Raw genomic sequence first — 23,574 nt, 5'->3', positions numbered from 1 at the left:
GTTAAATGAACATGTTCCTGTGAAATGTGAATTCTGTCTAGCCTAGCACAGTTTTTATTTGTTGGGGAGTAATATGTAAATTCACTCTGAACTCCTACTACTGAATTCATATCTTCCATGCCAAATATTTTCATAAATTTCTTAAAAAAAAAATCTATCCTCCTTTTACATTTTCCCTTCTGGGTCCCCCCAGACGCATCTTCACTGCTGCAAATCAAATTCCAGTCCCCACCTACAAGTAATGTTCCTTGCTGAAAACTGATTATTTCTTACATAATTTTCTTAATCTCCATTATAGCAGTTTTAGGTGGAACATAAACACATGCCAGTGTAATCCTCCTGCCTTGCCAGTAGCCCCTTAGCATTACAATTCTGTTATTGTTGTCTTTTTTATTTTCTTATATCACTGTTGGAGCTCCGCTTGCAATTAATATAACTACTCATGTGTCCTTTGTTTGTTATTCTGCTGAATAACCGTCCTGAAAACCTTTCTTTATCAAATTCACATGTTCATTTGAGTATGTCTCCTGTAACATAGCTGTTTGCACTCTACACTTTTTTAATATAGTTCAGTACTTTTTCTTGTTTGTCTTTTATCTGTGAGACCATTTACATTTAAAGACATTAAAAGAAAACATAATTGTATTACAAATTTATTACTCCCACCTTTTATGTATAACACCTTTGTTGTTGAATGTCATGTTCCTGCTTTTGTGTTTCATGCATACACTGTTAGGCAGGTTGAACTTTTATACAGTTGTTTCTTGTCATATACTTTTAAGCCTATGTCACATCTTATAAAACTTTTTGTTTTATTGAAAGCCCTCAAAACATGCGCCCCAACACCCCCCTAAAACCAATTAACTTAATACTAATATAAAAAAAACTATGTACACCTTCAAGTATTGAAGTTTTACCCTCCTAATAGGGACAAAAGTTCCAGACTGACAGCCATACTTACAGACTTGAGTTAACCTAAAAGAGAGGTCATCCATGCTAAGGTGCATGGTACATCTTTGCTACTGCTAAGTGCTCATTGGTTTTGTCTTTATAGCTCTCCCACCTGGGAAAACCCCCTGAATGCTTTCAGAGAACATGATCTCCTAGCCAGTTTCTATTTTCTTTTTTTTTTCCTCAGCCAGTCACTCTCCATCAAACTTTAGCCAATTTCTCTTTATCGGGTTGCCTTCATGGGGACATGAGAAACTGGCTGCCACTTTCCCTTTATCAGATTGTTTCCATACAAACTTGAGGACCAGTTGCAGAATTGTTACTGAGAATACATATATTTTCTAGAAAAAAACTCATAATATGCAGTGTTCTTTTTCATTTACTTGCTCTGTCTTAAAACGTGTTACTAAATCGATGTAAGGTTTTTAATCCAGTCATTTCTCCATGTAAGAATGCGAAAAAGCACATTAACTTTTCCTTTATCTTGCTTTTTAAAGATTTTTTTTTGTTCTACATTGCAGTGCCTACATTTCTTAAAACAGAGCAAGAAGAGAGAGTGAGAAGAGGGGAGAAAGAAAAGAAAAAACACCTACTGTTTATAATCCCCATTACACTTAATAAAAAATGTACTTTATAACATGTAAAGTAAACCACATGCCACAAAACTGGTACTATGTGCGAAAAAAAAATCTTTACTTGCAGCTAACTTTCTCTCCCCTCTTTCCCTCCCCAAAGCACTTTTCTAAACATTAATGACATGAAGTAGGGCATATGCTTTAGAGTCCCCCCCCCCCAACAAGTCCAACAGATTCTGAAAAAGTCCAATATTTCCTAATTTTCTTGTTCTGTCATATTTCACAAATATAACTTTTACATTGTAATCCCATATTAAGTTACTGGTTTTATTACCGTTCATCTCCAAAATCTTGTCTCTGCTTCATTTCCAACATACTCTTAGTTGTTCTAGTCAACTCTTGTGCTCCCTTTCTTCTCTCCAACATTTTCCAATGGAAAATTTTGGAAAGGTTTCACAGTTAGAGTCCTTCTGTGGTCTTTTTTGGCAGATGTACAAGAAACAGAATCTCCTGCTATTTCACAGCTTACTTTTTGTTGGAGAAACATTTGTATTTCCTCCTTAGCATGTACTTCCTCAAAAAATGATTTTGTGCCTCCAGGGAAGAATACCTCGAAGACAGCTGGGTATAGCAGTTTGAATCTCACACCTGCATCTCAGCTTTCTCTGACTAGTGGAATACATTTGCTTCTCTTCTGTCTGGTGTACATTGAGTAATTATTCTCCACAAACAGTCTGCTGTCTCCCAGTTTTAGTACTTTGCCCTTCTGCCAAAATTTATCAGAATCACCTACTTCTGCTGCTAGGATTGCATCTTTATTAGTAAAGGCCTAGGTTGCTTTCTTAAAGCCAGGTTTGTAGCATACGCCCGTTGTACTCTTTCAACTAACAACTGCCGCCATAGAATACCAGTCCAGTTGTTTATTTATACTTTCATAAAATGAATGCAGTCTGTTCCTTCCATCTTCTGTGGTGTAGCTCAAAATTTCAGGTTTTCCCTACATGCTCTGTCCTCTAATTCTGTTATTTTTTTTAAACTATCTATTCCTGAGCAGTCTCATATTCAGCCAGCCTTTTCTTTATTTTGATTTTTGCAGCTTTATGTCCTCACCTGAATATCAGTTTAAAGCTTGTTCCATTTTTTCCAGCCTTTTATTGCTTGTCTTGATATACTCCATCAGTGTTTTGTTTATTTTAACCAGGTCTGTATGCAGCTGTCTTACTGTTTTCTTGTAGGTTACTGGAAGTCATGTCTGAAGGTTGCATTGCTTTTTGTTTAACAGCTGCAGCACTTTCCCCAGTCAGTGTTTCTTCCTCACTTTTTGTAGCTGTTTTGTTTCAAGGTCTTCTGTATTTCTTTATTCCTGGCATCCAGGCAGTGCACTGTTTTGTTTCAAGGTCTTCTGTATTTCTTTATTCCTGGCATCCAGGCAGTGCACTTAATAGCCAGTTACTGAAATTTACCCATAAACACAAGTCTACTGTCCTTCTCTGCTGAGTTTCTGTTTTCACACTGGGAGAGCTAGAAATAAGCAGTTACTCAGTGGGCAGATATCTTGGAAGTCCAAGATAGCCAGCTCTACCTTTGGTCAAAAGTTGTTTAGCTGATCAAATTTCGTCAGCTAAACAGGCGATCGACAGGACTGATTGAGATTGCACAATTCTTATAGTAGGGAAATATGCTGTTTCCTTGAGATTGTGTGATGTCTGAGTTCATATATATAATTATCAGGGGATATGATGGGCGCAGGGAGCTTGCCCCCCTGCAGTAACACATGTTTTAATAATTTTTTAAGTAAAATTTTGCAGGCTCCAAGATTGTTGATCAGCTGATGTTTTTCCTAGATTTTGAGTGTGTAAAGTTGTGATATTTTTATTTATTTATGTTTTAAGGAATGCAGCATCTTTGTAGTAGTGATAACAGTAAACAGGAGCTACAGGTGCACTAAATTGTTGTGAAGAGCCAGTTCCAAATATGTCACATTTGAGAAAAAAAGTTTGTCACAGACTCGTGCTTTGAATTGCTTGTTCTTTGCAGTCCTTGGTAAATGTTTTGAAATATAAATGCTCAGTGTCATATGGTTCTGGAGAGGGAGCTAAGCAAAGAGGTAGCAGAGCTGATTCACAAAACATTACTGTTGCTTCTTGTGTCTGTTGAAGATACAGAGGTGATTTACTTTTACTTTGAGACCTGGTTGTGCTGGATAGTTTGTTTTTTTCTGGCAAGTCCAAGACCTAACACTGTAATTGGAAAAGAGGACTTTTATATATATATATATATTTTTTTTTAACACCTCCAAGTTTATTTTGGTGGAGAGGGTTCTGTAGTTAATATGAAAATTGTCACAGTTTTGCACAAACACGATAGAGAGACTGTAGCGTTATTTCTGTTTGTAGTAGTAATCTGCATCCATAACTTGAACTGCAAAGTAGAAAATGTTTAGAAAGAAGTCTAGGCTGCATTTCAACATTTGCAGGTTCTGGGACCGACAATGAAAATGGTTTACAGCCATCTGTGATGTATGATGCAACGTAAGAGAGAGAAAATGGAAACCTGTTTGTCAAAGAATGCCAAAATGTGTGTATGTACACAGAAGGAGTGTCAGTAAATCCACCAAGCCACGGAGACCTTAACGCAGGTTTATTGGAAACAATAAAAACACGTTTTCGCCACTGCAATTGAGTAGCTTCTTCAGAGGTATAGGAATCAAAAGTGCCACAAGCCTTTTGATCCTATTTAAGTACAAATCAATTAAGCACATAAATTAGGTACATCACTTCCTGTTCATAAAATATTCAAACATTTTAAAATGTGAAGTATCCACACAAATACCATGGCATATCACAGTTCCCTTCAGCAATAATCAAAAAAGACATATGAGGTTACTTAATAAAATATTCAAACCCAATAAAACGGATTTAGTTATAGTAAAAACACCAAAAACATATAAGGAACCTTTTAAAAATTCTATTGTGATTTTAGTTTTGTAACCCAACAATAGAAGAACATTCGTGTATTATCAGAAAGAATTGGTATTTTATTACTACTAATTCTTTTTTGGTTGAGAAACTAGGGGCATTACCAAAGATAGTATTTAGAAGGGGTAAGAACCTCAAAGAATTATTACAAAAAAACCAAACCAGTGACTCTTTTAATAGAGCTAAGGGCTGTTTCAGGTGTGGAAGATGTAATTGCTGTAACGTTATACGTACAGGCAATTCTGTTTCTTTTGGTTACAAAAAGTATGAAATTACCAGTAAGATCAACTGTGAAACAAAATCAATTATATGTATGGCCTTTTGTGTTTGCTGCCCAGCCTTCTATGTTGGGAAAACCGACAGAAAGCTTAGGGAAAGGGTTTATCAACATTGCTATGCCATAAAGAATGGGAAAATAGAAAATGCATTAGCGAAACATGTAGTAAACTACCCAGGCCATAATTTTGTTTTCATGGGTATTGACTGTATACCAAATTCTATTAGAGGTGGGCCAGTATCCCTTTTATTAAAAATTCGAGAGTTGGAATGGCAATTAAAGGTAAACGCTTTCAACTTTCCAGGATTAAATGAAAGCTGTAATATTGCCCCAGTTCTCAAATATAGAGCATATTTAAGATAAATCTTTTTACAAACTTAGTTTATCGTTCGTTTCATGCATGTTACTTATTTTATACTGCAAGCATATACTTATGCTACACATTTTTTAAATCATACTATTTTGGTAAAGTGTCACAGATTTAAAAGGTGACAATTGAACATATTTTCAAATTTTAAAAATTTTGGTAACATACAAGAATGTTCTTCTATTGTTGGGTTACAAAACTAAAACCACAATAGAATTTTTAAAAGGTTCCTTATATGTTTTTGGTGTTTTTACTATAACTAAATACGTTTTATTGGGTTTGAATATTTTATTAAGTAACCTCATATGTCTTTTTTGATTATTGCTGAAGGGAACTGTGATATGCCATGGTATTTGTATGGATACTTCACATTTTTATGGATACTTCACATTTTAAAATGTTTGAATATTTTATGAACAGGAAGTGATGTACCTAATTTATGTGCTTAATTGATTTGTACTTAAATAGGATCAAAAGGCTTGTGGTGCTTTTGATTCCTATACCTCTGAAGAAGCTACTCAATTGCAGTGGCGAAAACGTGTTTTTATTGTTTCCAATAAACCTGCGTTAAGGTCTCCGTGGCTTGGTGGATTTACTGACACTCCTTCTGTGTACTTCTAAAGTTTGTGTTTGTTTTTTTTCGATAGAAAATGTGTGTATGTGGTTTTTTCCCTTTTATTTATTTATTTATTTGTTATAATTATTATGATTAACATCATCATCATCATCAGTCATCATTATTATTATTGCAGCTTTAGTAGTTGTTGATGAAAAATACAAGGTTCTAAGCACCATAAAGTAGAGTAGAAGGCATTGCTTACATGGAGCCTGCAACAGAAGTGGAAGTAAGGAAAAAGAAAACTTAATAAGCTGAGTAGTTAGCTGATGAAATATGTTTTGTTCATGCATTTCACTTTCATATTTGTGCATTTATCTTTTCTTTTATAGAGTGAATGGCAGGAGAAAGGAGAGTCATACTGGTATTCGGTTACTGCATCAATTGTGACACGGATAGTGGAAAATATAGAGGCAAGTATTCACAAATTCACATATTTTATTTTACTTTACTTTTCTTTGTTTGCTAACTAAAATCCATTAGCTAAAAATACCCTTTTTTACAGATGACACAGGAGCTTTGCCCTTATTATGGGACATGCTTATGTTACAGTTGAGCACATTACATAGGTGGAGGCTGTGGGGATCAAACATAGATTGATAGTGCATGTTTAAAATTGTGCTGAGCAGAATGACTGATATCAATATGATCTGCGCAAAAACATGTCTGCCTTCCTAAGATTGTGTTGTATTGAGCATAACTTGCTAAGTCTGGATTTGTCCATAACTAGAGCAGAGGACGCCATATAAGTCCAGGTTAAAGCATTGTAGCCAGCAGTGATAATGGTACTTTGTGGTTCAGTGCTTGAGAAAGAGTAAGATACTTTAGCATGGGATTTTAGTGTGTGTGTTATGCTGAGCTAAGGGAAGGGGTCACAGATGATCTAGGAGACTGGGAGCAAATTGAGGGGGTAAACAGGCCAAGTGAAAGCACCAGAGGTTGTGTACTTAGAACTGTAATTAGTGGTCAAAAAGAGGAGGACAATAATGTGGGAATATGAGACTGGGAAATGCATGTTTAACATGACTGGACAAAGATAGAGAACAAAGTTTAGGAAAATGTAGAGGTATTGCATTCATACCTTGCTTCAGTCTTCACAAGGGAGTGTGGGGGGCATGCTTGGAAGGAAGGTAAGACATAGTGGAACAAACAGTGCACAGATACCTAGATAGAAAGGAAAGAAGTGGAGAGGGAGCTGGTTGAACCAGTACATAACTGCACTGGCCAGAAGTGCCTATAGACTGGAGGACAGTGACTATGGTATTGTTTTACAAGGGAGGGAACAAGAAAATATAGGGGGCTACAGGCTTTTAGCTTGTTGTTAGTGAGAGGAAAGTTATGGAGAGAATCCTTAAGGTTAAAAGGAGATATTTGTCAAACCTGATCCAGTTTTTATGAGTAGGTTGATTGTGAATTTTGACAGGGGAGTACCAGTAAACCTGGTGTACCTTGACTTCACTGAAGCTTTTGACTCAGTCCTACACTCAGGTGACCAGTAGGGAAATTGGAAGTGTTAGGGATAGGACCAAGAGTGGGAAGATGGATTGCTGCATGGCCAAAAGCCAAGCTTTGGTGAGATGGAGATATGATGAGCTATAAGTAAGGAAAAAAATAGTGGAGTACTGCATGACCAGTCTTGGGTCCAGTACACACACACACACACACAGACACACACACAGACACACACACAGACACACACACAGACACACACACAGACACACACACACACACACACACACACAGACACACACACACACAGACACACACACACACAGACACACACACACACAGACACACACACACACAGACACACACACACACACACACGTAGAATATAGCATTAACTTCTTCACTGAGGACAGAAACATAGACCTATGAAGGATTTCAAAAGCCTTACTGAATGGGCAGAAAGGTGGCAATTGAAGTTCACTGCAGACAGATGCTTAGTACTACATTTGAAACACAATAGATGTCCTTCAAGGATGCATCTGCAGTCCTAACAAATGGGTTGTCCTGTCCTCAGGCAGCCCTTCGGTCGGCCGGATTCCAAAGTCTGGGTCTGGCCTCAGCTGATGTCGCACTTCACCCGACGTCACAGCTGCAGTTCTTCGGGTATAAAGGTATCAGCCGACGCCATTTTCCTCAGTCTTTCTTGCCGCGTGGTGCCCGAAGCAGAAGCTGTTCGCAAGTGCCGGTCGGTCAGAACCAGAGATTACTACTACCGAAGACTTCTAAAAAGCTAAGTACCCCGTTGGGGACTCTTTCTTGCCTCAGCCGATGTCAGAAAAAGTGAATAACTGTTTAACTTGTGGGAAACAAATACCTCATAAAGATTTCCACTCTTACTGCCTACCTTGTTTAGGCCCAGTCCACGACGTAGCAGCTTGTCTAGCCTGTGCTTCTTTCAACCGACGGACGTTTAGACGTCGGTCGGAATTTGCTGAGGAGTTTTTCGGGTCCGCTTTTGCTTACAACATGCCGTCGGAAACTCCGACTTCGCAATTAACTAAAAAGCGCAAGGAAAAGGACCGACACTCGCGGTCCGCGGTTTCGGCCGAAACCGCGGTTAAGTCAACCACGAGTGTCTCTGTTTCGGCTGAAACCGAGTCCTCGGTCCTTCCTTCGGCCGAAAGCTTGCCTCCTACCGAGGCCTCATCCAGCATGACTGAATCTGCTACTGAAATCCCACCTGCTCCTGCAGGTTCACAGGATTTATCTGATACTATTCCTTTAGATATATCTACTCCTGCACGTGGAGCTGCTAGGCCCCCTGCATCCATGTCGATTAAGGCTTTTGCCAGGGCTAAAGCAGCAAAATCAACCAAGAATGTGCCTGCTAAGACCCCCTCTCACAGGCCTAGCTCTAGTACTCAAATGCTTAGTCTAGCAGAGGATCTTATTTCTTTGATCCGGGTATCCCAACCTCACCCTGACAGGGCCTCTCACCCACCTCCGGAGAAGAGGCCTAGAGCAGAGCCCCCTGAGCCAGTTTCTTCAGATTACTCCTCTGATGATTCAGAACATACAGACCCTCCAGAGGGCCCTTATTCTCCTTATGAGGACTCTGATGCAGAAGACTCCATTCCTTCTGCCTCTCCTCCTGAGGAATTTTCTTTTGGGGAAACCTTGCATGCTATGAGGGAACAATTTCAATGGCAGGGCCAGGATTTTTCAGACTCTAGGAAAAGGCTTAGGACCTTTTTGCATTTGCCACAGCACAGGCCTTTAGCCATTCCTCCAGTACTTGCTGTTGTGGATGATGCATTTAACGATGCTTGTACTGCTCCTGATTCACTTCCTCTGGCCCCTGCAAAGCCCGACAGGTTCTACAGGGTTCTGGACACACATTATCATTTGTATAAGGCTCCTTTTGCAGATCCTGAAACTATTTCACAGGGACCCAAGGCAGTAGCAGCTACCTCTACCAAAAAACCCCTCCCCTCTGAAAGGGAATCTAGGGCCTTAGAGAGATGGGCTAAAAAAGTTTACACTTCTGCTACTCTTTCAGCTAGGGCCTTAAACTGTCAATTCCACATGATTCAGTATCAGGAATTTATGTTAGATCAGTTAACTAAAAAACTGTCCTCGCCTGAACCATTAGACAAAAAAATCTCTTCAGGAAATGGTACATAACATTCAGCAGGTCAGTAATCATTCCTTAAAATGCGGCTATGATGCACTGGAGGCTTCCTTTAGATCAGCTATGACTGGTACAGTGATCAGAAGGCATGCATGGTTAAAAGAGCAGTCCTTACCAGATCATGTTAAATCAAAGCTTCTAGATGTTCCCATGGATAAGCTCAATTTGTTTGGCTCCCCTGCACAGCAGGTGCTGAAGAAGGTGGAAGAGAAAGCAAAATCTGTCCAGACAGTCAAGGATTTCTTACAGGTCCAGCCTCCAAGGTTTAGTAGGAACTGGCCTTCCAAGAATTGGTCCTTTCCAGACACCACCAGAGCACAGAGAGGCAGGAATAGGCGCCCAAGAGGCAGGGGTCAATCCAGAGGTGCCTACAGGGGGCGTCAGTGGCAGCCTAACAACCAGCGAAGTACTGCCACAGATCCAGCCACTACCACAGGACAATCACAGTGACTTGGCTCTGAGACCGCCTACCAGGGAACAACTAGAAGCACCCTTAGGCGGAAAGCTAGCCTTATTTTCAGAAAACTGGCATCACATCACTGGAGACAAATGGATTTTACAGACAATAGACCAAGGTTACAGGTTTCGCTTCCATACTCTACCAAGGAAGAGAGGAATGCCAAACCTACCTCCAAATCAAAAGAAAAAAGCTCTAGAACAAATAGACCACTTGATAAGGATGAGAGCTATAGAAAAGGTACCGTCTATGGAACAAGGGCAAGGATTTTACTCCAGACTTTTCCTGGTGCCAAGAAAAGAAAACCAATGGAGACCTATTCTCGACCTGTCCGCTCTAAACACATATCTCATTGTTCCAAAATTCGAAATGCTGACCCTACAGCAGCTTCTTCCCATGCTGGGCAAGGAGTCTTGCCCGGTAACTCTAGATCTCAAAGAGGCATACCTGCACGTCCCCATACGACCAAATTGCAGAAGATACCTCAGATTTCTTGCAGGATCAGAGCATTATCAATTCTCAGCATTGCCCTTTGGCTTATCTACTGCGCCCAGAGTATTCATGAAATGCCTGGCATCAGTAATTGCTTATTGCAGGCTTCAGGGAATTCAAATTTACCCTTACCTGGACGACTGCCTGTTACAAGCGGACAACAAAAACAAATTAGAAAAAGATTTGAAAAAGGTCATTCATCTACTACAAGCCTTGGGATACACAGTCAATATAAAAAAGTCAAGGCTGATACCATCCCAAAGGATAACTTTCTTGGGTGCAGAACTGGACACATCAAATCAAATGGCATCCCTCACAGCAGAAAAGCAGAAGCACCTTCCTCTCTATTTCATGGCATTAACAACGCAGAACCAGCTACCAGCAAGGAAAGTCCTGCAAGCCCTGGGTTACATGGCATCCTGCATAATATTGATTCCACATGCCAGACTACATATGAGGAAGTTGCAATGGTACCTAAGGAATTTATGGTCTCAGCACAACCACAGCCTAGAAACCCAAATTCCAATAATTCCATGCCTGAAGCAAGAATTCCAATGGTGGGCTCAGGCCTGTCAATTGAACAAGGGACTGCCCTTCCACAGCCCTCAACCAAGCCAGACTATCACCACGGACGCCTCAGATCTCGGTTGGGGGGCACACATGCTGGACAACTGCATACAAAGCTTATGGACTCAAGACCAGCTGAACCTACACATAAATCAAAAGGAGATACTGGCAGTAAAACTGGCAATTCAGACATTCAGACCGTTTCTTCGACAGGGTCAATTGCTGATAAGGACGGACAACACCACAGTTATGTGGTACATCAACAAACAGGGAGGCACTCATTCATACCCTCTTTGCCGGATGGCAATGGACCTCTGGAATGTGGCCCTGAGCTCCAACATTCAGCTACAGGCAATATTTGTACCAGGAAAAGAAAATATACTAGCAGACATCCTAAGCAGAACTACCACGGATGCCCACGAATGGATGCTGCATCCAGACATCTTCAGATCCATTACAAGGAAATGGGGACTACCAGAAATAGACTTATTCGCATCCCCACACAACCACCAATTGAAAAAATTCTGCACAAGGGCATACCACCCACTTGCTTGGAAGGTGGACTCCCTATCTTTCAGTTGGAAAAACCTGACAGCATACGCATTCCCACCTCTTCCTTTGATGCACAAGGTGCTATTGAAGATCAAAGAAGACCGGCCAAGGATCATCCTGATAGCTCCAGACTGACCGAGGCAGCATTGGTACCCATTACTGAGAAGTATGTCTCGGGAACAAATATGGCCTCTGCCCCTAGTTCCCTTACTGCTAACACAGAACAACTTCAAAACCCTGCATCCAAATCTAAAAACGCTGCAGCTAGCTGCCTGGAACATTGCATAAGACAAAATAACCCAGATTTATCTCAAAGGGTTAAGGACATTATCTTGGAGGCTCGCAGACCCTCAACAAGGAAAACTTATTCAGCAAAATGGAAAAGATATCTCATTTGGAGTGCAGCAAAAGGAGAAAATGTGTCACTGGTAAACATAGCTAACATCCTGGAATACTTGGCAGAACTTTTCCACAATGGCCTGTCCTATTCTTCCATTAAGATTATTGCATCAGCTATTTCAGCAGAGTACAACATGGATCCTCCAGTCTTCTCACATCCTCTACTCAGGCAGTTTCTGAGAGGAATTAAAAATGTAAAACCACCAAGGAAGCCACCATTGCCCGCTTGGGACTTGAACTTTGTGCTAGAAAAGTTGACACTCCCTCCTTTTGAGCCAGCAGCAACAGCAGAATTACAGTACTTATCATGGAAAACTGCTTTCCTGCTTGCAATCACTTCAGCAAGAAGGGTTTCTGAATTACAGGCATTAATGGCAGTACAGCCCTTCCTTATCTTCCATCAAGATAGAGTGTCCATGAGAACTAATCCTACTTTTATGCCAAAGGTGGTCTCCAGGGTATCTTTAAACCAAGCTATCCACCTACCTACATTCTTCCCCAACCCACAGAACAGGGGAGAAAGACTATTACATATCTTGGATGTGCATAGACAATTGCGCTACTACCTGGACAGAACCAAGAGCAATAGAAAAACTGACCAGTTACTGGTAGCATATGCAACAGGAATGGAAGGAAAAGCAATTTCAAAACAGACAATCTCTAAGTGGATAGGAAATTGCATTAGATTTTGTTACTCTTACCATGGGAAGGCAACTCCAGACAACATCAGACCTCACTCCACAAGGGCTACAGCCACTACTACAGCTTTTTTACGAGGAGTGGCTACCAAAGACATTTTAGAGGCTGCTACTTGGAGCTCCGTGCATACATTTGCCAAGCATTATAATCTACCCTTATACTCCAGATCCCGAGCAGGTTTTGCCACTGCTGTTTTGCAAGGGATCTTAACTACACCATAATCTTATTATTATTACCTCCTCCCCCAGTTTGGCTATGGTATTCTACCCATTTGTTAGGACTGCAGATGCATCCTTGAAGGACATAGTACAGTTTTGTACCTACCATAAATGTAGATGTCCGAGAGGTATGCATCTGCAGTCAGGATTACCCTCCCTCCTTCCCCTCTGTGGTACTCCTAGGGTATTAGCCCATCTTCTAGCTAGCTGGGGGAATCTATTATGGTGTATTTGTTTGTATATATGTACATACATGTTTATTATATTTGCTACCTGTTATTTGGAAAGTTTTACATTTATCCAAATTTAGTCTGCCTAGAGGGCACCTGGCATCTGGGGCAAGAAACACTGAGGAAAATGGCGTCGGCTGATACCTTTATACCCGAAGAACTGCAGCTGTGACGTCGGGTGAAGTGCGACATCAGCCGAGGCCAGACCCAGACTTTGGAATCCGGCCGACCGAAGGGCTGCCTGAGGACAGGACAACCCATTTGTTAGGACTGCAGATGCATACCTCTCGGACATCTACATTTATGGTAGGTACAAAACTGTACTTTCTAGTGTAAAGTATCCACTGAATAGAGTGGTCCTGCTGGAAGCAGAATGTGAAAAGCATTGATTTATGATAATCACATTTCAACAGGGACATCAGAAACAAAGTAAGAAGCCATTGAAAGTATCAGACAGAATGCTGGAGTTGCATTTTAATGGGGGTAGACTCCAGCAGTAAGTAAGTAATGTTTCTCCTGACCAGTCCATGAATTGAGTATTTTTGCAGTTCTAGAGGCCATGCAAAGAAAGGCACATTGGACTGCTTGAATGAATCTATAGGAAATCTCGGTAGAATGGTGGTTAGGATGAAGGGAAAAGAAGGTGATCAGAGGTATTAAAACTGGATCCTTTCATATATGATACAAGATGAGAAAGTGGGAAGGTAATATTTATTTATTTATTTAACATTTGTTTACCGGGAAAGTCTGACTGGGACAGAGCCCATTTTCAGTGGAGGCCGGGGGAGAAACCGGAGCAGCCGGAGGAAACCCACGTGAATGCAGGAAGGACATGCAGACTGCACAGAAGGCACCTCAGCCGAGAATCGAACTGTAGATCCTCTTGCTGTGAGGTGATAACGCTAACCGCTGCACCAGTGTGCCACCCAGTAGTGGTGCAGATTCACATGTCAAGGAAGTTTGAAAGGGTCATCCTAAACAAAATGGATGAAGAGGGAGGGGGAGCTCAGAGAGCAGACTGTAATATAATTACTACTGCTGTGAAAAGTGCTTCACAGAAAGTGCTGTGTAGACTGCTGGAACAAACTGCCAGAATGGGTAAAAACAAGGAAGTATAAAATGGTATTCTGCAAGAGGTAGAACAGGTGCAGAAAGGGTGAGGGGGGAGGCAGGGGTGGGAAAGAAATTGACCGTTAAATGCAAATTTTAGAGTGAATGACAGGAGAAAGGAGAGTCATACTAGGTAGGCATATTGTCTCGTTCTGGCATCATGCAAATGTAATGTAAATTGCTAGTTTATTTTGAAATGTTTATTTTATTTTATTTTTTTGCTGTAGTTAAAGATTCAAGAAGTACATTTGAGATTTGAAGATGATACTACAAATCCTCAACAGCCGTTTGCCTTTGGTATTTGTATCAAAAGTGTATCTATGCAGAATTCTACAAAGGAACCAGTAAGTAATGTGCTACAGTAACACAGTTCTTGGTAGTTTATATTCCTAGAAACCTAGCGTTTGATTGTAGGTAAGGACCACTTTGACCCTACCCTGTCTTTCCATTTCCCTTCTTGCTGAATAAACTGGAGATCCTGCTTAATTGTTTGTCTTAACAGGAGGTCAGGAGGCTTGGACTCTGACTTTCCAAGATAATGGTTGCATCTTAAATCTCTTGACAGCTGAGGTATGAATTTGTAATTCAGACAGATGCTTATATTTCTAAAACTGTAAATCATTTCAAAAATTGTAAAAGAACAAAAAAATTCAGCACAGTCTTATATTTACAAGGGTAAGGGTAATCTGATTATAAGCCTTAAACTAGAGTTTAGATTTCATAAGTCACAAAAACACTGTAAATGTAATTTTTTTAATGTTTTATAAACCACTTTAAGGTGTCTCAACAGCTGTCTAAGCTATGCAGATTCTGTCAGCAGCATTTGTGTCCATTTGTGAGCATTCTTGTGAGGCCAAGCGGGTTTGCTGTTTATGCTTTGTTGTTGAGATGCTTGGAGAATATGAAACTTGCCTATGTGCGTAATAAAGCATATGAACAACCTATTAATATCTCTCTAGCTGTACTTGACGCTGGTGAACTATCAGTGGCAAATCTGCTGACAGTCATGTAAAATTTTAAGATATCAAATTGCAGTAGCTTTTTGGTCACGTTTCTGCTAATGTTAAGGTAAATGACTGAGCTGCATATTTCTAAAACCGGTGACCTAAGCAGGTGCTGACAACTTTTAGTAAAGCGTTTGCAAAATTTATGAGAGACAGTCACTACCTGTGGCATGTTCTATACTTTGTGTGTGCGTGTTGCAGTGATGGGAAGTATAAAGCCCACTTTATTGTAAAAAGGATGGCAAAGTGGTCAGTCAAGAAGCAGTATCATGTGGCTCCCTATTGAAATGCTGTGTCCAGACAAACCAAAAATCCAGGAGAAAAGCAAACCTTGAGCGCTACTCTTCTTTAATCATCTTTTTGTGTAGGGTGTGCAAGCTCCCTTGCACAGCCCCCTTTCCTCCAGACTTGATATACATCAACTCCAAGATCAGTGTACCCTCAAAAAAGGGAAGGTTCTGAGAAATGGCAGTCTTGGACTTGGTATATGTTAAGTCCAGATTTTCAGAAATTCATTCTCCATATTATGGGACTTAGTCACGCATGTCCTGATATTTCACACGGTACCTGTGTTACACAGCAAGAGGCAACACTCAGCTGTTCCTACAAAAAGCACTTGAAATTGCTACCAAGACCAAGTGAGTTCCATCAATTTCATTCTTTTCTCTTTTTTGATCTTACCCCTTGTACTACCAGATGTTTGCCCCATGCATTCTTGAATTTTGTTAGTATTTTTGACTACCTTACTTCTTCACATAAGCTGCTCCAGGTGTACACAATGCCATTTCTCATTCTGTGAAGTAATTCTTCTATGCTTATCATCTGAGCTTGTATTTTTCAGTTGTTTTCTTTTTCTGCTCTTTTTTTTTTTTTTTTTTTTTTTTTTTTAATCGTGATAGCAGTTTATCCTTAGAATACTTGCTGGTTATACTACTGGGGTTCCTATTACGCTATCGAAAGATAAAGTAATTGAATGATCAAAACTTCGAAATGGCACCATTTCGAAGATTGCATTGTGGGATCGCAGTATAGTAAGGACTGGAATATTTGCCCTTTCCTCACTGTAGTGCGATCTCAGAGGTGCAGCCCCCCCACAATACAAGCTTCGAAATGCTGCCATTTCGAAGTTTTGATCGTTCAGTTACATTATCTTTCAATAACATAATATGAACCCATACTACTGACCATTTGCAAGAACTCTTTTGGCACTGTTACTGTTTGGAGTTAGTTTGGTCCATTTACACACAAGGCTGTATCTCCAATATGATGCAGCACATTTTGTTGAAATGTTAAGGGATTTGTACTGGAATATTTATCTTTAACATATCCTTTGATTGTGTTTCTAACTTCAAAAGCAGAAGAGCAGCTGCATCTTAATTTTAATGAAATAATTTATCATGTTTATGCCAAAGCACTTAAAGAAGAAAAAAAATCTATATTTTTTATGCTGAAATATTTACCAGGAAATTCATTAAGAAGCTTAACGTCCTGCTCTCACAAATCACTATTTTGTGATTCAGAGAAATACCAGCCACTAAGAGGAAAGACCTTATTTTGGTTAACGTACATGTATTTGAATTGCAGTAGTAAACTACTGCTCATGTAGTTACTGGCATCCCCCCTCTGCAGTCAGACTGTTGCCCACACAAGTATACATTCAAACACACAATTGCGCATGCGAGCACGCACACAAAAACACACACACATGCACGCGTGAGCACACACACATGTATCTCATAGTCTCTGTACCTGTCCCCCTCCTGTGGTTCCCACCCCCCCATCACCATAATAGTTTAAGTACCATTATGGCAGATTCAGTTACCCTGGTGGCTAGTGGGTCCCCCACCCTCCAATCACTGTAATACTTTCTGTGCTGTTATGCCTCATTGGTAGGCTCACAGGTGTCTATTGTCCTCCAACCCGCTGATTCCCGTATTGCTGTATGTGCTTTTATGGCACTTAAAGGTAGAAATCCCTGGTGTCAAGGGTTCCCCACACTCCCAGTCCCTATCCTAATGTTAATACTTTATTTTATAGCACTTAACTGTTGAGCTATCCCTGATATCCAGTGGCTTGACTCACCCCTGATCCCCATACCATGGTCATGGCAGGTAGTTGAACACGGCTTTTGGCCATGTTTAGTTATCACATTGTGATGAGGTCAGCTGTGCTGAACTGCATAGCTGAGCAATTTCTTGAATTGCTATATGTTTTGATGCCTTCTTTGAGGTGGCTAATTAGCATATGCCTCTCCCCAAACTGCCTTATTGACATTCAGCATGGCCATGGAGCCAGTCCTATACGATGCTGCACTTATTTATTTTAGAGTACTATGCAGCACCATGTTAGAGCAGTTGTTGAATACCAAAAGATTAGAGTGACAGTTACACTGAGATGTGCATGTTGCTGTACCTTCTTAAATCCCCCAAACAGTCTTTTAGACTTTGTCATAGCATCATTGTGTATTTATTTATAACTTGTATATTTGGTATTTTAAATACAAGTGTTAGGTATACTTTTAAACTGAATATTTTAGAAGTGTTGTGTTGTTAGTTTCACTGGCTATTTTGCCCTTAATTTTGACCCTACCTGTAAATGGTGATATTTCTGTATTGCTTTCTTATAACGTTCTCTGGATGAGACACCTAGATACCCTGTGTTGGCACAGAATGCAAGGAGGTAACAACGTGCTGAATGTGTGGATGTCAGTCTGTATTTTTATTTTTTTTCTGTAACTGTTAGAGTGACTGAAAATATTTGCTTTTCTAAGAAAATTAGTATTGTTTAGTTCAAGTGTAACAATACACTACAAAGATATGTTGTGATATTTACTGACTTTCTCAGCCAGACACATCACATGTATGCATTTTTTAACTAAATGTCAGTAAAATGGGCATACTTTGGTAAGTGCAGGTGTACTGTCGGTACCTACCAGTACAAATCTTCCTGCAGAGTTCCCAGCAAATATATGCTGTTATATAGCTGTGAGCTTGTAGTGGGTGATTTTAGCCTGAAGGAAATATAAACTACTTGCTCATGCGATACATATCATTTTTTTTTTACCTATTTGTTGATCTGGTAAACCCACTAGACTAATTGTCCCTTTTCAGGGGCAACCCACATTACAGTCTGGTTAAGTGACTTGCGCAGAGTTGCACAGTAGGCAGTTGAAGGTGGAAAGAATAAAACCCTGTACCCTGGGCACAAGAAGCAGCTCATTAACAGCTCAGAGTGTTAGTCCTGCTCTAAACGTCAGGTATTGCATAGAAGTCTAAATATGGAGAGGTGGCTAACATAATTTCATGGAGATAAAAGGCTGTTTTTCTGTAGAATATGTAATATGTATTTATATGTGTACAAGTGTATAACACACTGCTGAAGTGAATAAACATTGATACACAAGACACTGATGCCGGCCAGCATCTCAGAAATGTTCTTAATGAAAATAGAAGAGCGAATCTGTACTAATCGCAAAAGGAAAACGGACTGTCTACATTTGTGATCGCTCAACACATAGAAGAAATTAAAAAAAACCTACCCTAACTTCAGGTAAACTTTGTCATAGTGATACCGTTAGAGAATGGAGTTTTCCTAATGTTAATGTGTAGGGTTAGTGTTAGCACACAAGTAATGATGGTTATGGGGTCCTCACCTTTGACATGGTTAGCAGAGTTTAAAAGTTTATCACTGTAATGTAATGCTACACTGTGTGTGTGTGTGTGTGTGTGTGTGTGTGTGTGTGTGTGTGCTTGTGTTTTTACCTTTCCTGATTTTTGCCATAATTTTTTTATTTATTACTATTATTTATGTATGGACATTTGTTTTTTTTCCCTTTTGCTGTATATCCTGTTTAATTTTAGATACCAGTATGGTGATTTATTTCTGGGGATAGTTCTGGGCTTGCTTCTTGTAGGTACAGCACCAGCCTCTATGCAGCCTTTGACATGTTTATATTGAGCTTCTGAGACCAATTCAGTGTAGGCTGCTGTGTTCTTGGGGTTTGGAGGGGCATTGAATTTTGACATACCACTACGTAATAAAAGATAGTTTGCCTTGGAATAGATCATAACTGTTTCTGATTTTACTGGGGTTATGGAGTTGATTTTGATTTTGAAAGAGACAGCTTTATGGCTGGATCTTACCAGGGACAATGAGACAGTGGGGGGCTGCAGTGTTCTCCCATATTTGTGAGTACTAGGTCCAATATGTTGGAGCCTATACTGGGTGTATTCAATATTTGGTCAAGGGTATTTCCATGTACAAACTCCAGGAATCTCTGTGCCTGTAGATAAGAGGCCATGTAGGATACACAGTCTGTAGAGGGGTAACTAAAGTCTTCCTTGAGTAGTGTTAGGTTGGATGATAAGTGTCTCCAGTAGGTCCAACTATGCGTTGTGAGCTTCTTGGGATGTAGAGGGTGACCCTGTAGCTGGCTAGGATATGGTACAAGATTTGGTCTAGGGTGATCTGCACATGGAGGAACAAAAGGCTGTTATCTTTGACCAACCTAGAGGTATGCTTGTTATTGATGTACATAAAGACAACTCCACCTCTAGCCATTGTTTGTGCAGCTACTGGTCTAAAAGTTTGAAGGCACTGAAACCTTGCACTGCAGGGGTACTCTCTACCACTTTAAACCATGTCTTGGTAACTGTACAGATATCTATATTCTCAAGCATGAGGAGGGCTGGAAAGAAGTGTAGTTTTTTGTTTAGGCTGCTGGCAAAGAACAGTACCATCTTGAAGTTAAGTTGAGTTGATTTTGCTATGTCTGTAGGTTTGTCAATTTGGCATTGCCTAAAAAAAGGCATTATGGGAATGGATAAAGTTTTATCCAGTATTCAAAAGCCTAGTGGGGAGAGGTGCAGACCAACTTTGGCAAAGAAATGTGGTCTGTTAACCATGTCCTCTGGAGTTGACAAATATTGGATCCCCTTAAAATGACACCAGAAAGACCACCAGTTGTTAAAATCAATTGTCTTTTGTTGATATTCTGGCATCATTCTCGGTGATGGTGATGTTCTATTCAGTGCTAGGCTCGTACCAGCCTGACACCGGCAGACTGAGAAATTTGTGTTGTCTCTCTCCATATAGTCCAGGGAGATATGTCTCAGGTCATTTATACCTATGTGGGCTACGAAAGAATAATACTGGTACCTGTGGTGTAATGACTTGAGTGTGTGCGTGATTAGGTGGATCCTGGCCCCAGATGAGCAGCTGTTATCTTCTCCTTCAGCCTAATTGGAGGGCATCAGTATGTTTTACAATGGAGTCCTTTATGATGAGAGTCATGGAGAGTGTGTTTGCTTGCCTTAGGAACTTCGTGTTTGGGACTCCATTGACTGTGACTGCAGGTGTGGTGTTAGTTGGTGTTTTTTCGGAGTGCCTTTGGGCTTGCTGAGGCAGCTTCGCCAGTTGGTGGTCTAGGCAATCTTTGTTTAGGAAGATTACTTTTAAGTGGCTCAGCATATGTTAGTCTGTGCATGCATGTTGTGTGAATTGTGAGGTGAGTGTTTTGTGCATGGTTCTGACAACTTAATGTGTGCTTGTATGTGAGAGTTTAGCCTCCAGTGTTATTATGCAAGTACACCTCTTGTGTAGTGTGTCTGTTTCTTTAAGGATTAAGTGGTGTTTGGTAAACATGAGACAAGTGCTGTATGGTCTGAAAATGCCCATACCCACCTGGCTTCAGTGAAGTTAGGAAGTTGCATATCCACGTTGTCCTGTCCTTTGAGTGGGATGAAAGGGGGTGGTGTATTAGGGGATTAGAAGGCTTTTCAGGGTGCTTTGTTGGTGCAGACTTATTGGAGCAGCTTATGTTAAATAGTACTAAATTCTACTGACTTTAATATTTGTACAGTACTGAATTCTGCTAAGTCTATAGATATTGCCACTTCATTTCCCACTAGCTGCTCTTAGCTTGTCAATGTGCAAGTTATTTGTTCTGTGTTTACTGCTTTACGGGGTACAGTTTTATGACTTTTGCACAGGGAAATTTTCCTTTCTAAGTGTTTGATACAGTATAGGGCACTGCTGCCTGCCATTGCATGGTGAACAACTCCTCCCAAATGCTTCAAATTTATAGCAGCACAGGAAAAAAACAGAAAACTAACTAATGAACTCTCTGGGAAATAAACAAATATTCTGAGAGCCCTTTTGCATGTTTCCTAACTCAAATAGACCCGCCAAACATCGTCTACCAGTCCTCCTAATGTAAAAATGCAGTAGAAGAGACAATGCTACCACAAACCAATTAAACTAGCTGGAAATCCTTTCCTGAAGGTTATTTCAAGACAGTCTTACAACAGTAAGAGGAGGGTGCTGAAAAGTTCTAAGCTTGACCAAGTAGGGAGTGAAGTGAAGCCATGAAACTTTCAAGTTATTCAATATATTCTTCCCGAAGTTCAACACACTTGGCACATCGTGTCTGAAGTGTCTGTAATCCTGCCAAAAAAAGTCTGGTCGCTGCAGTACTGCTCCGCTGCTGCAATCACCTCCAAATCACTCAAATTGCTGCCTTTCAAACTCTTTTTAAGGTTTGGAAACAGGAAATAGATGGAGCAAGAGCTGGTGAGTAAGGTAGGTGGTCTGTGCAAACCCCAGTTTCATCAAAACATCCATCGCTTTACCAGCCTTGTGAACAGGTGCATTGTCTTACAAAAAGAGAACTCCTTTCCGCAGCTTTCCTCTGTCTTTTTTCTTTTCTTCGATGCCCCCTTTAATCAGCACAGCAAATTACAGTAGGATTCTGCATTAACTCTTTGGCCCCTTGGAATATGGTCAGTCATTACAACACATTCCTGATCTCAAATCATTGTGGCCATGATCTTTCCTGCTGACTTTAGTGTCTTGAACTTCTTTGGCCTTGGTGAACTTGAGTGTCACCATTGCATGGACTGTTGTTTTGTTTCAGGATCATAGTGGTGTAACCATGTTTCATCAGCAGTAACTAGTTGTTCCAAAAAGTTGGCACCAGCACAACGAAAATGCCGCAGAGTCAACTTAGAAGTGTCCGCTCAATGTCTTTTCTCATCGGCATTCAAACATTTGTGACGGCACCTGCATACCCAGGTGCCCATAGGTTGTAAACTCAACATGTTCCCTGGATATCTGTAGTATCTCAGCAATTGTTTTAGCCGATTATTCACTGATCTGCCAAAATCAGGTCATGGACATGGTCAGCAATTTCAGGAGTTGACACGGTTTGAGGCCTCCCTGACCTTGCTGCATCTTCCGTCTCAATGTCTCCATGCTGAAAGTTTGCACACCATTTCTTCACAGTTGAGTAAGGGTGGCACTTATTACTCAATGTTTACATCATACAGTCATGATTTCCTTTGGAGTTTTCTTCTGCAGGAATAGGAACTTCATGATGGCTCGGAGTGCCACACTTGAAAATTCAACACTTTTTGTTGACATGGTTCACTCAATGATCTGAAACAATATTGCCACTTTACAGGATAAAATAACTCTCATTTCAGCTACAGAGGCAAAATAATGCTCAGAATTTAAAAAAATTGATCGGGCTTAGAACTTTTCAGCAGCCCCCCATAACAGTGAGAGGAAAGCATTTTTTACAAAAATACAGTGAATTGCACAAGTAAAAGCTGGAAACCATAGCAATCACTCAGTAACGTAACCAAGTGCCTTTAAGAAATTAAAAGTACTTGTCTATGCCTGGATGGCACTGGTTACAAGTAAAACACTGGAATGTAGGCTAGGATGCCAAGCTTTTCTGAGTTCTGGGAAAATGAGCAGGGGTAAATATGTAGTAATGGAAGTTTACTCAAGAGCATTACTGATTTCCTGGGTGGGCACTCGGTGGCATGGCTCTGTAAAAACATTGGATGAGAAGAGTGCTTTAGTTGCTATTTTCTGTTGCAGAAGCTATTTAACAAGGGAGTGAGGGACTTTGGATTTCAGGTTACCATAGGGGTGGAGGCCAGATACCGGGGCTTACAAAACCGCAGCAAAAGTATGGAAGGGTTGAGAAAAAAAATCAAGAAATTTGCAGGCTAGCTAGCAAGGAATCCAATCAAGTAAAGCTAATATCTGAACTCTTTCAGAAGCTTTAGCTTAATATCTTAGTGGGGTGCGGGTGGGGTAGGCACAAAGAACAGTGAGAACAGAAAGGCACTGGAATGCAACTTCTCTGAGCTACAGGTCGATGACCCTAAGAAGGTTAGAATTTCAGAAACTTAAGGTTAATGTCTCATTGGGGATGGGGTAGACAAACAGAACTGGGGAAAAGAAAGGCAGTGAAATACAACTTTAAGCAGGTAAAGGATAAGCAGAATATAAAACTGTAGGATTAAAAGTAGAATATCAGCAACTATAAAAGTCTTGAAGCACAAATCCTGGAGTGGAAAATAACAATATTGTCACTACTAGTACAGTTTAAGATACCAATCTGTGCACAAATTCACCAGTAACATTGTTTAT

General features: G+C 40.3%; 1 protein-coding gene across 1 annotated transcript in view; it reads left to right on the top strand.

Annotated features, from left to right (window-relative positions):
• VPS13D (vacuolar protein sorting 13 homolog D) overlaps positions 1 to 23,574 on the top strand; it is a 3,321,573-nt gene that overhangs the window by 157,858 nt on the left and 3,140,141 nt on the right. Inside the window, exons 5-6 of the mRNA XM_044060428.1 lie at positions 6,097 to 6,177; positions 14,356 to 14,472. Of these exons, the coding sequence (XP_043916363.1) occupies positions 6,097 to 6,177; positions 14,356 to 14,472 (198 nt within the window). The remainder of the gene's footprint in view (positions 1 to 6,096; positions 6,178 to 14,355; positions 14,473 to 23,574) is intronic.

Source organism: Protopterus annectens, chromosome 2.part0 (assembly GCF_019279795.1).
Source record: "Protopterus annectens isolate FY-2018-M chromosome 2.part0, PAN1.0, whole genome shotgun sequence".
Classification (NCBI taxonomy): Eukaryota; Metazoa; Chordata; order Ceratodontiformes; family Protopteridae; genus Protopterus; species Protopterus annectens.
The sequence above is the reverse complement of the archived record's forward strand: the minus strand, read 5'-3'. Positions and strand labels throughout refer to the sequence as shown.